The 14,312-nt window shown below is 31.3% G+C and overlaps 1 protein-coding gene and 1 long non-coding RNA gene across 2 annotated transcripts; one reads left to right on the top strand and one right to left on the bottom strand.

The window, feature by feature from the left end:
- Positions 1-2,365: 2,365 nt before the first annotated feature.
- Positions 2,366-4,298, bottom strand: LOC145572497 (uncharacterized). The gene is made up of 5 exons (XR_014096869.1): positions 4,083-4,298; positions 2,935-3,017; positions 2,803-2,854; positions 2,636-2,716; positions 2,366-2,546 (listed from the first exon to the last, which is right to left on the bottom strand). It is a non-coding gene; the product is annotated as an uncharacterized LOC145572497 (long non-coding RNA).
- A 1,612-nt stretch (positions 4,299-5,910) lies between these two features.
- On the top strand, positions 5,911-10,809 carry LOC145570566 (GATA transcription factor 8-like). Its single transcript, XM_081629691.1, has 4 exons — positions 5,911-6,137; positions 6,395-6,462; positions 7,289-7,588; positions 9,623-10,809. Exons 3-4 carry the CDS (start codon positions 7,358-7,360, stop codon positions 10,358-10,360), a joined length of 969 nt encoding a protein of 322 aa, XP_081485817.1. The 5' UTR covers positions 5,911-6,137; positions 6,395-6,462; positions 7,289-7,357; the 3' UTR covers positions 10,361-10,809.
- The last annotated feature ends 3,503 nt before the right edge of the window (positions 10,810-14,312 follow it).

Here is a 14,312-nt window from a genome sequence, read left to right as displayed (position 1 = left end):
ACAAAAAATGACGAGATTCAAGGGCCGTAAGTTATTTCTTACCTGATTTTATGTTTTGTTTAAAAATATTGAAAAAAAAAATTAGAGAGAAAAAAGCAAATTCACAGATCAATAGAACAACCAAGTAAGTTATATAATGTCATTTTGATATTAAAGAATATTTAATTTAGTTTAAGAAAAAATCAGAGAAAATATTGATGTTCATTCTCATAGTGGATGATGTTCTTTTTGGTTTGATGTTCATTCTCATAGTCGACGATGCTCTTTTTGGTTTAATGTTCATTCTCATAGTTGATGATGTTATTTTTTGTTTGAGATGTTCATTCTCATAGTTGATGATGTTCTTTTTGTTTTGATGTTCATTCTCATAGTTGATGATGTTCTTTTTGGTTTGAAATAAAAGTATGCTCAATTACTTTTAGTACTGCTTGTTGATATGATGTTCAAAATAAAATGTTCATTTTCTTTTAGTACATTATTTGGTGTTGAATGATGCTCAATTACTTTTAGTACCTTGTTGATATGATGTTCAAAATAAAAATAGTTAATGTTCATTTTCTTATGGTACCTTGTTTGGTGTTGAATGTGTGCTCAATAACTTTTAATATTTTGATGATATGATGTTCAAAATAAAAATACTTGATATGATGCTCAATTACTTATAGTACCTTGTTTGGTGTTGAACGGCACCGTTTTGGAAATGTAGGAGGAGGTGTTTGTCCTTGGAGTTGGTGGAGGGGCACCATGCGTGAATAGGTCGTGGTAAATCTGGTTGGAAAATGTTAAGAAAAAACAATGTCAAACTAAATATTTGAGGTTGGGATTTGGTAGTGAAAGCCATAATTGCCAGTATTATGATCATTAAGAGTAAACTCACCATACTACTTAATGTTCATTTTAATAGGCAAGAAAAGTGAAATGATCAAAGTATAAATAGTTAATGTTCATTTTCTTATAATGAGATGATCGAAATACATTTTGTTCATTCTTTATTTGAACTATGTTCATTAACAGATAATTATAAGTTCATTTCTAAAGAGTGAGGGGACTTCAAAAATATATATGTCATTCTTTTAATGTCCACTTCCTTAATGTTTTAAATATATATGTCAAATGATCAAAATGATAACGAATAATGTTCAATTACAAAATGATTAATGTTCAGTGTCACAGTAGGTATGGAAAAAAGAATTAAATCTTTCATAACCAGATGAACAGTGAAATGAAGGACAACAAAGTGAAGAAAATTAATCAATTGTAACAGGTAAATGTAAATTATGATGTGATTGTTTTTCTTTTAATTAAAATGTTCAGTTTTATATCACCTAATGATCATATTTGAACCAGATATTCTTCCCTGCTTCAGCCTTCAAACATTGTTAAATTTTGTGCATCAATCATTTCGAAGGAACAATTGATATAATAGACAATCAAAAACTAGTACAAAATGTAAGCAAGAAAGAGAAATACAAAGATTTTCCACAACTTATAGTAAGTGAAATTTATTGAAGATTTTTGTATCTATTATTACATTTACTAATCAAATACACATTATTTGAAATTACAGGTAAAAGCATATGCATCATTCCGATATGAAGGTGGTGGGGAAATTAAAAAGAAAATTCGGTGAAGATGAGCTAGAGAAGCAATATTGATCGCACAAATTGTAGTTTGTATCTAATGAAACACATGGAAACATATATAGCTGACCCTAAGGAGAATTGAATTTGTGACTAAAAAGTAAATGATGAAAGTGTTATTTATGTTCATTTTTCTTTACCTAAATGTTCATTTAATAATTTTGATACTTATGTTTAATCATCTTATTGCAAGTTTTGGTTCTTCATTAGTATTTTATTAAATAGTTTGAGCAAATGAGGAAGTTACGGGTAACATATTGTGCACAACTTATGCTTTTGAGGGAAACAAGTACCAACAAATGATCAAATTGGCAACAAAAAAGAAGACAGAGAGAAAGTGATTAATTGTTGATTTGCAAAACCATATTTGTTATTCATAATCTACAATGTTTTTTTTTTTTTCTTTCCAAAAAGTATATCAGGTTCATGTCAAAGTATGAAAGGATTTTAATATTCTCTTTGTGATGTTAGATAAATTTGATAATACAATTTCTATTGAATATATTCATTGTATATTGAAAAGTTCATTTTATTATTATTAAATATTCATTTTTAAAATCACCTATTCTAACAACACATGTTTTTGAAGATGTTCATTTATATGTGATTAGTTGTTCACTTTTTTTTTCACAATATGTTCATTTGTATTTTTTGATATAAAATTCTAGTTTCGATGTAGGTTATAGAACTAATAAATCGAACTGTTAATAAAATGATACCAGAAAAGCTATAATACTGAATATATATAACTTTGTTCTTAACATCAATATGAATATCAAGTATACTTTACTCAAATATTTTCTTTACAAGTAAAAATTTATTGTATGCTAAAAATAAATTCCAATATCTTGAAGTATAGTATGCTTCAAACCAAGTACACCATGCTTCAATAATTGGCGGAAATTCCTTCAAAAAAAATCAAATAAAGATCATAATATGTTCAATAAGAAATAATAGGAAGATCATAACACATAGCAAAATTACTATAAACTTACTAAATAAAGTATTATTCATTGATCAAACTTTGATTGAATTTCATTGAAATATGCATCTTTACCACCTCCAGCCTTAAAATGCTTCAAGAATTAAAAAAAAAAATGTCAAGATATATACTTTATATGTACATTAGTTAATTTATAATGTTTAATTACATTTATCTTACTATTCTTATCCTGAGTTGCATCTTTTGATTGAGTAGCAATTCCATCACCAACCTTCATATAAAAAATATGAAATGTTCATAACATTCAAATGAAATGTTCATAACAGAAATTTGAAATGTTCATATACTTACCTTATCCTTTTGAAATTTGTTTCCTTCACTTGATTTAGTAATTAATAGCCTTGTTTAAAACAACCAATCCTGATCCTTCAATGCTAGAATTTGAATAAATCAAAGGAGCACAATTATTATCGAAGTTTTGTAAAAACTAAAAAAGTTGTTCAAAAAAAATTGATCAATCATATGAATTCATAAATTGTTCATATGTAATATCATATATATTCAATAATTTCTGAGCATATGTCTGAACATTAAGCCTAACCATTTCAGATTAGTATATTGCTCTATTATCTTCTTCCAACCCTTAGCTTTATTACACTCTTTCTCCATAGTACTCTTTGGCCTCTCATTTCTACCTCCCTTTTTCCTTTTCGATCTTGGATTTTTTATTTTATTTTTATTTTTTTTATTTTTATGTTGGAATCATCTTCACTTGAAATATCATCATCAAGGTTGGTAAAATCAATATCTCCTATCATGTACTCAATTGTTTCTTTAAGCAAATCAAAGGCCATGTCAATTTGAACCCTTGCTTGCATACTCATTGTATAAATCGTAAGCCTCTAGATCACCCTTAACAGTCTTTAGCATTAATTCATATTTGTCTGACTCATGAACAATTATTGGATCTTTACTCACAGAAAATAGAAAATGTACATAATATAGTCACATAATATTCAATTATAATCAACTTATAATGTGTCTATTAAAAATGTTCATCATATCAAAAACATAAATGTTCATTTATATTAGAAAAATATGAAAATGACAAAAAAAGCGATTCATTATTAAAATATTGTTCATAATCAAAATATGAAATGTTCAATTAAAAAAATTATAATATGATTATAAAGCCAAAAACCTATAGCATGTACAATCAAAGCAAAAAAAAAAAAAAAAGAAATATAGTGAAAAAAAAGAAAAAAAAAATCAAAGTTTAAATTATACAATAAATAAAAATTAAACAATAAGCAATTATTCAATCTGCGAAATAATCAATTAACAAAATTAAACATCATAATCATGCATCAATTAAGGTACTCATGATCATCCATTAAAAACATTATAAACTCCATTGAATCAAAAAGCAAAAAAATCATTCAATAAAAAAAGCACTAAATTCAATCAAAAATCAAACAAAAGTACTAAAATAAACTTACATTCATCCATTAAGGAAGGAAGAATTCTAGATGACAAACAGCAGCAAACTCCATTGTTATTCATAACCAAAAGAATCGAAAATCTTGATTTATTCAAAAGAATCAAAAATCGAATTTGAACAACAAGTAAAAAAAATGTGGTAAGATCAAGAAGAGAAAGAAATTCTAAATTAAATGGAATGAAATTAAATGATTTGTATACTCAATTATGGGAACAAAAATTGCGAAACAAATTGAATTTATGAGCTACGAAGAACAACGTCGTTTAGAGGAAGAAGCAAAATACAGCTGGGCTCTCCACAAAACGACGTCGTTTTGCCGCGGGACCAGCCAGTATTAGCTGGGCACAGGTCCAGGTAATAAATTTGTCATTTTTGGCCCATTGTTGGGCCTGGCCTGACCCAAGCACTGGCCTAAAATGGGTCACTTTTTTTTAACCAAAGCATTGCTTGTGTATTTGTGATCACATCTAAATATTATTACGTGTGATGGAGTGAGTATATCGAGAGATAACATGGAACATCTTTAAATATAGAACAATAGAAATGGTAAAACCCCTATCAAGGCTATCATCATAAACATAAATGTCGGTTCATCGAGTCACTAAATGAGTTAAATACAATCTAAAAATTACTCAACCCAATTGGACCCAAATGTTGACTTAAACATAAGTTCAGACGTTCAGTTCCGGTATGGTAGCAATAACACACGGTTTAACGTTTAAACTTAAAACTTGCAACAAATATAAAAACGCCATTTTCACAACCGTTGACGGTGTCAATTATTTGTTTGAATCAATATCAGAAGAGAAGTGCGGTGGGGTGAGGGTCGCATGGGCTGTGGGTCCCTCTACTGGATCTACATCTGCCTTCTTTTCGCATGTTCATGTGATCCGGTTGGAACTAATTTATCAATATTTTCTTTTTTTAAAAACAAAAACTATTTTAATTTTTGTTGAACTTTTGAGTGGAGTACTACAATACTACATTCATTAACCGAGTACTTTTTGTATTTTAATTTAGTTACTATGTACTCCCTCCGTCTCATAATACACGAGATATTGAAGTTTTTTATTATTCATGCACTAGTTTTGAATATAATTTTTATTAACATAATAAAAATATATTTTATTATAAATATGTTGTTAAAAATATTTTAATATAAAATTTTATAATATAATTTTTAAAAGAAAAATGATAAACATAGCCCTAAGGGCTATAAATAAGAAGCTAAAAAAGGAAATATTGAGGATAAAATAACATTAATTACACCGATGTGCGATGAATTCCCAACTTAATTCCATTTTAAGAAGTATATTAAATGCTTATGTATTAATTCCATTTTTATTAATATTTAATTGTATTAAAATAAAGTCAAATTAGTGCATCGATATGTCTGCAATGTTTGAATGTGTTATGCATTATGGGACTGAGAAAGTATGACGATTTGGCTATTGTGTGTGTTTTCTGTGAGGCTAGTCAGACCGTGTGACTGTTTATATAAAACAAATTGACCTCAACAACACTTATAGATTAGCCTAATTATACTAACATATTAACCCCTTATTATAATTATCTTAACACAAACCAAATTCTATATGATGGCTGACCAAGCGTATAAAAGTTTGTGTTTATTACACAACGACAAGCGTAAAAATCAAACAGTTGCAAATAAAACATAACGAGAAGTATAATAATACAGAATAGTTATTAAAATAAATTTTTTATTTATTTTAAAAAGAGACTTCAACATCAAGACAACTTAGAAGAGAGGTGAAGGCAAATTGGTACTAGTCCGTAAAAAAAATACAGCTAGCAATTATATCAACTCACTCGTATTTTGAGTAGAAAGGAAGGAACACACCTACCTTCCCTTTTCCCCACTGCACTCCCTCTACCTCTACCTTACTTCCTTTGTTTTTATTTTCTTTCATCTATTTTACTTCAACTCCGTACCTTTTTCTTTACAATCCTCATTCTCTCTTTTCTCTTTCTTCTCTAAACTATACACCACCACTATTACTCTCTCATTACTACAAGTCCACAACTTCATAAGGTCAGTAATTTAATTTCATTTTTAATTCAAATTCATATTTTTCAGTTTGAGTTTAGAAGTTTATTTAAATTTGTATACTGTCGGTGCATTTGAATTGACACCATTGTTTTCTATCTTCAATTTTTCAAAATAATTGTTGAAATTTGCAAATTTATTTCTCAAAATTGGGGTATTTTTCTAATTTCTAGCACATTTTTACATTGCTTTTAATTCTAATTATTTAAATTAATTTGTTAATTCTTCTCTTATTTTTGCAGGAATTTGATTCAATTAGTGAGGTACTTCAGCTGCAATTCTGCTAAGAAGACAAAAAAAAGTGATAAAGGTTCGCTTAATTTTTCTTCTCTTTTTAATTTTCGTAATAAAATGCTAGGAGTAGTATAGTTGTGATTATTATTATTTTTTTTTTTAAAAAAAACTGTTGAATTCTGAAAAAGAATTTTGAAAATAGGGGTTGGAATATTAAGAGACAGCGAAAAAGAAAATGTAGTCCGCAAAAGATGTTAACACTCGGGATAAAATCATGGGGACCAGCTTGCTCTTAGCGTGCATTTTCTCTCTTTTGTCTCACGTTATATGTAGACTCTTCTTTTAAATTGTCGGTTTTTATTTTTCCATAACCATTTGATTAAGTGAATTACATATTCCCTTGGTTTTTAATTGTTGTGTCGTTTTTTAAAGACTGAGAATCCATAATTTTGTTCATTAAAAAAAAAAAACACTGCATTTCAGTTTTGTAAAACGGTTCCATATTTTATTTGAAAAATGTATTATTGAATGAATTAACAAATAATTACGAACTGAAGGAGTCATGTTACGGGTTTAAGAGTCAACATTGCCTAGACGAGTGAACATGTCTTAACGGGTTTTTTTTTTTTTTTGTGTTTGTTTTGTTTTTTTAATTACTTTTTCAATTAAAAAGTAAAAAGAAAAAAAATCCAAAATGACTAACGTGCGCCACTAGTGGTGACACGCTGGACGAAATGATTAATTTCATTGGCTACTTATACGTCACTAACGCCAATCTCATTGGTTCAGTAAACGTATATGGCGCACTTTAGAATTTGCTTTATTTATGTTTTTTTTCGTAAACTTTAATAAAAATAAACTGCTACTAACACTAAATTTCACATCTATTTTGAATTTTACAGTACAGAAGAATAGCAAGAGAAACTAAAGACGAAGGAGAAAAAGAATAAAAAAATAAAAAGAAAAAGAAAATGAGCGGGATTACAATGATGGAGGAAATAGACAGTGGAAATTTCTTCGACCAAATTGATGACCTTCTTGAGTTTCCAAACGAGGACGTTGAGAAAGGTTTGGGTGATAATGGTGTTGCAATTAACCAGTACAATGATTTTCCGCCGGTTTTTTGGTCGGACAATTCACCGGGTTTCTCTGTCTCCCACAGTAACACAGCGTCTGACCTCTCCGCTGAACTCTCTGTTCCTGTGAGTGTCCCTTCTCTCACAAATTTTTATATTTTTAATTTTTCATAAATTAACCTATTTTATTATAATTTTTTTAATTACTGTATTTCGTTACGTTCCGCACTATAGTAAAAAATATTGCACTCGGGAGTTTTCATAGAATATTCATGGACTTGTACTCTGTATTATTTTGGAATAATTCACTTAATAAAAGTATAAAACTATTTTTTAAATTTTGCATCATATTACAGTACATACAAAAATTAATTTTGGGCATCATATATTTTTTTTTGGCTGAAGTGCATCATCTATTAATATTTACAAAATAATATATAATTTATATTAATATTTACAAAATAATGTATAATTTATACAAAGTAACATTTTCATCTAAATTATTCCATCTACAATCACATCATCTAAATTATTCAATGGATGAATGGTAAAGGTAAATAATAAAAAAAAAAAAAATCTAATATTTATTCTTACAATCCCATCATCTAAAAATATACTTTGTATATTTATTCTTTATTCTTTATGTGATTTTGTATGAATTACGTTCTTTTATAACTACTCGTATTAAGATTAATTATTGGACATTAACTTTGATTCATATAAAGTTAGAGTATTTAGAATAATCACGTGGTAGGAGGATATTTTGAAATTATAATATTGTACATCATGTGAGGTGCTATTCCACCGACAGCATTATTTTCAATTTAGCTGTCATTTAGTGGTGTTTTGTTTTTGTTTACCACAATATTTCACATCAAAGGTTTATGGTGCCAGCTGGCAATTTGTATTTTTTTGATGCTTATTAAAATTTTAAATAATTATACTGTCAACTTTGCCACAACTTTGCCGCCACGAAATTACTTAAAGACGTGGGGAGTATAACATGGTAACATGAACACATTTATCACTTAAACTCATCATTGAATTAGTGAATATAAAAAAGGGAGATGTTGTGTTTGTGCAGTAAAATAAATGTATGGATAATTATTAAGTTAGTTGTGATCATGACCCGTTAATACTATTCCACAAGTAAGTGCATAGTGCTTAAGTAAAGGTTACTACTTTCACGTTTGAATTTGACTATGATTATTGATTATATAAACCTAAAGTTTAAAGTTTTAATGACTAACTATCAGTTGAGTAAAAAAATCACATAAAATTGTAGTTTGCATTGTAGAATATACACTATTGTATGGGGTATCTTTTCTTTTGGTTTCATTCTTAATTTGAAAAGATGGAAGAAACACAAAATTGCTAATTGACAATGGACAAGAAAAAGAAATGTTTTCTTTTTAAGAAAGATACTCTAGTTGATATAGTTGGTTCTAGTTTGATGGTGGTTGTCTCACTAAATAGTCCAGAACAACATTTAGAGATGGAGGGAGTAGTTGAAGGTTGTTCTCAATTGAGAATCAAATAAATTGATTTATGCAAGGCATTGGTTTGAAGTGTTGGAACAGGGTTTGCTCCTAAGTTTGCCATTTGGAACAAAGTTGTATCTAGTACGGAGTATAATTTTATCGGCAGAGTAGATATTTTTAAATTTTTAACATTTTCCTATAGGGCTAACTACGAAAATTACTGGGTTGTAAGGTTGGGTTGTGGGGGGCCTGGTCTTCACCAGCTCCCATGTGGATTCACCAAGGAAATCCAGCTAATTGTCTAAAAAAGTTAAACAACCAGTCTTTCAAAAAAAAAAAAAAAAAAAAAAAGTTAACCAATATTCTTTTAACCAAAAATTAATAAAATAACTAATTGAGGTAGGACTTCAGAAATTTACGCTGCTTGTTTGCTTGATTACATTACTTTCCAAGTTCTGTTTTGTATGTTGGTAAAGTGTAATTCAGTGTTTGATATCTACGGTATAATTTAAGCAATCATTGGCTTTGCGTTTCTGCTAACTCACTTGTTTAAGTTTGTCATATTTTTTTATGCTGATGCATCATGGCTTCATGGGTTTAATTTGCAATTGCAGTTCTAGTCAATCTTTGTAGTGTTAACTCAAATTATAAAACTAATGTTACGTTACTTATGATGCAGTATGAGGACATTGTTCAGCTCGAGTGGCTGTCGAACTTTGTTGAGGATTCCTTTGCTGGTTCAGGCCTGACAGTCGAGAAAAGTCAGTCTACTTCCTATACTAAGGACTCCTCCCGTAATCAGTTCCAAACTTCCAGTCCTATTTCGGTCCTTGAGAGCAGCAGCACTTGCTCTAGAGGAAAAACACTCCCTGTCAGTCATGAAAAACGTGCTCGCAGCAAACGCCCTCGCCCTGCTACTTTCAACCCTCGTGCTCACCTCATTTCACCGACACCCTCCATTTCCAAAACACCTCGGCTATTGTTTGCCCCCAGTGCTTCCTTGTCTAAGTCAGAGAATTTTGCTGACTCTCGTCCCCTAAAGAAGAAAAAGAAGATCAAGATTCTACCTCCCTCAGGCAGAATAAGTCACAATCAAAATGATAATCCTAATGCTAACACCACATCACAGGCATTAAGGAAGTGCATGCATTGCGAGATTACAAAAACACCACAATGGAGAGCTGGCCCAATGGGGCCAAAAACCCTTTGCAATGCATGTGGCGTCCGTTACAAGTCAGGTCGTCTCTACCCTGAGTATCGCCCTGCAGCAAGCCCAACTTTCGTCCCATCCTTGCACTCCAATTCTCACAAGAAAGTCCTTGAGATGAGGACCAAGACCCCTGATGAGAATCCTGCAAGAATCTCCCAGGAGCATGAGCTTATACCAAAAAGCGGTCTCCCCCCAGCATATATCTGATCAAGGAGGTAGAGATCACAACGTTATTTGCTTGCTGGAATGGTTGCGTTCTCCTGCCAGCGTCGCATTTGAGTGTCATTTGTTATTGTTTCTCAATTATTATTGCTACATATATCTTGGTTCATTGGTTTTTTTGTGCAGAGGGGGGCGGTGTTATAAGAAATAGCAGCGATAGATGTTTAGGTGTAGCTAATTTTTAGCTTAAAATTAGTCGAGATTAAGATAAGGGGGGAAAGAGAAGCTGAGAGATCAGAAAATACAGAGTTTGTAGACCTAAGATGTTTAGATGTAGCTAATTTTTATTTAGTTTACAAGGTCATTAGGTAATACTTAGTATGAGTCTGTTTTACTTTCCCATTGTATTGATCCTCTTTTTTTTTACTTTCAAATTCTTTTTACAGTTAGTTTGTCAGGCAGGAAATTTCTGAAATGAAGTTCTTTTTTACCTATGAAGTTATTCTGATTAATTGTTCTTTATTGCTGTTTGTTCTTTCATGATGACTGAGTTATGACTTATATCTTCTTCAATAGCTGCATTCCTTCAAAGACAATTCACTATATTATATCTCCCTTCTAATGTGGAATGTCGCGATAGCTAAGACATTTTAATTGTCTTATGCACGACGATTGTCATTTTCGATCATTTGATGGGTGGTTCACCAGGACTATTCTGTCATGATGACTGAGTAATGATTTTCATCCTCTTTAGAAGTTGCATTCCTTTAGAGGCAATTCACAATCTACACTATTGATAATGAGAAAACATAATCATGATTAAGAAGGGTGGCTTGATAGATGATGCTAATACTTTACCTTATAATAAAATTAGGAGAATTGTATAAATCATAATGAAGGGAAAATGAAATTTGGTCAGTGTCAGATAACCGACGGTGTTGAAAAGTCTTTATCACTCAACAATTATCAGAATTAATAGCACTGTCGGTGATACATGGGATAGTTTTGACTCACTTTAAATAGTAGTTGTTGTTGCTGTGTACTAGAAGAGATTATTCATCTTTCCAATGACCACAATTTGAGTACTATGGCCCATTTTTTTTTATATGCCTTTTTTTAGAGGGCAAGGAATGGTCTGAAGTGAAGGGGGGTGAGAGTGAGAGTGAGAGTGAGAGTGAGAGTGGGGAGTGGGGATAAGGGAGGAGATATGCTTAGCACTTAATTTCATGGGAGACTGTGTTGTTGCTCATCAATGGATGTGTGTGGCCACGGGCGCCTAGGAAACCATGCATGATGTCTCGTTTAATAAGCTTGAAAAGAACGTGCATGATATTTGTCGGTTTGTTAGCGATGTCTTGATTAAACTTGACATAGAGCGTGCATGACATTCGTCGGTTAGGTAACGATGAGTTATTAGGGTTAAGAATTGATTGGAGGGGTGACATGACGTGACAAGTTGAGTCGAATCCAAATGCGTGGATAGTAACTAAGTTGTCACTAAGTTTTACGGTCTTATTTAAATTTACTTTGCCTTAAATTATTTATTTTTGAAAAAAATTATATTACCTATGTTTCTTATTATTTGCAACAACAGGGTTGTTTGTTAGTATAAAAAACTCCTTTGTTGCAAATACTGTAATAAGAATCGAAGGTAGTATTAAGATCATTTATATCAGAGTAGATTTAATAATCAACTCCATATAAGTAAACAATTATTTGTGCTCTTGATTGCTCAACATAACATATTTGATATGTACTACATTGTATGATAAGGGGCAACAATGCAACATAGTTAATTCATGCCAATACTTTTTGCAAAATAATTGTTATAATAAAAAATTTGTCTGCTAACTTATGAGCCATCTAGGTATACCAATGACATGCATAATATTACAGGAGATCTTAGAAGTTATCTCAAAATCAAAAATATTTGAAGGAAATCCATTCTCGAGTTGTGTTGTACTATACGAGTGGAACTTAGGAGAAATTGTAAATTTTGGACGATTTAAAATAATATTGTTCCAAAATGATAGAGTAATATAAATCGATCTTGGGCTTTAAACATAAGGTTAAGCTTTTGGTTGATTTGATCCTTTAACATGGTATCACAACTAAGGTTTTGATCCAACCTAATTTCCGTAATTTTATTTTTTTCCGATTTTTTTTTTCTAGCCCTAGAACTAGCCGCCACCCCCTCTTCACCGTCCATCCCATCTAGCCGACCACCATGACCAAAGATGGTGAAACCTCTTCGTCTTCCGATTTTCACCCTGCTTTTGGGGTAAACAACATAAAAAATATCATCCCTCTCATTCTTGGCCGTGAGAAAGTACAGTATTCGAATTGGGTCGAGTTGTTTGAGTGTCATGCTCATGCATTCAACGTTCTTGATCATATACATCCGAAAACTAAGCGACCAGAGGCTTATCTGACCGGAGGGTTTCTCCCATTCGCGCAGGGTATGCGGGAGACACATGTTGCGTCCACATTTCAAACCCAAAAGGGCTCTCATGTAAGGGAGCGTGATAGAGTATAAAACATATTCTTGGGTCTCAACCATCATCTTAAGCTTTTGGTTGAGTTGGTGCTTTAACATGGTATCAAGAGACAGTGTGACACAAAGGTCACGGGTTCAAACCTCATCCACCCCTCCTTTCACTAGTAGAAAATTGCAATTCTCCACCGGTTCAAAACCCCCCTATGCCACCGGTTTTGAACCACTGGCATTTGGGGGGTGGCAAAACTCCCTTGACAAGCCACCGGTTCAAAACCGGTGGCAAAAACAAGTATTGCAAAAACAAAGACTCTACTGAGACAAAACAAAGATGGGCCGTCAAGAATGTAGAGGAGGTAGGATGGGCAGTTGGTCAGATCTAGTATGGATCGTACATGGACAGTAGTTGGAGTCGGCAGCTCTCCTAGGGTTCCCTAATCTTGGATCTTGGGGAAGAGGATCAAGTTAGCCCTTGCGAACAACTTGATGCACTATCTCCCTTCAACCCTTTGAGCGAAATGCGGCAAAAGGAAGGAAAATCCATGGACCGACCCCATCGTCTCCACCCCGTAGGAACTACGAGATCACCCCAAGGACGCCTTCGGCATCCAGGGGAAACGGGCCGACCATAGAACCCTGTTCAATTCAATAAGCGGAATGCATCAGTTGTCCGCTCCCAGGTTGGGCAGTTAGGGTCGGAGAAGGGCAATCACTCATTTTTAAAACCTTAAAATCAGCATTCTTAAGACCAGGGGTTAGACGGATTTTTTTTTTTTGGGCATTAAATATAAATGCCACCAGTTAACCAGTGGCAATGTACATATAATATTTTTTTTTTCTTTTGTTTTGTCTTTTTCACTTGAAATATAATCGAACCATTAAATAAAAAAAAAAGTTCCAACATCAAAATATAAATCGAACAATATCAATCAATATAATCGAAAAATTACAACATATAATCAAAAAAAAAAAAAATTACAATATAAAATCAATATAATCCAACAATTACAACATGTAAATAAAAAAAAATTACAATATAAATAAAAAAAAAATTACAACATTAAAAAAAAAAAAAAAACCCATACAACATCTAAATCAATATTCCTGCATCTTGATTCTTCGATTTAACATCTAAGGGCATGTTCTCATTGACTGAACTCAGCTAAACTGAAGTGAATTGAACTGAACTGAACTGAACTTATTAATTAGTGATTTTTAACTACGGATTAGTGATATTTGATTATTTATTATTATACATATGTGTATATACAAATATACATATTAAAATATTTAAGAAAAATATACTATATAATTAAAATATTTATGGAAAATATATTAAAAATATGAAACCCCAAAACATTTTAAAAACATATATTATTTAATTAAAAAATAAAATATTATTATGACAAAAGAACACAAAACACTTTGTAAAAAAATTATCACAATTAAAAAAAAAATTAAAAAAAAAGAAAAAGTTGGAACGAAATTAAACAGAGCCAACCC

The sequence above is a fragment of the Chenopodium album genome, chromosome 12, assembly GCF_948465745.1.
Source record: "Chenopodium album chromosome 12, dcCheAlbu1.1, whole genome shotgun sequence".
In the NCBI taxonomy this organism is placed as follows: Eukaryota; Viridiplantae; Streptophyta; class Magnoliopsida; order Caryophyllales; family Amaranthaceae; genus Chenopodium; species Chenopodium album.
Note: the sequence above shows the minus strand (reverse complement) of the source record. Positions and strands in the feature narration are given on the sequence as shown.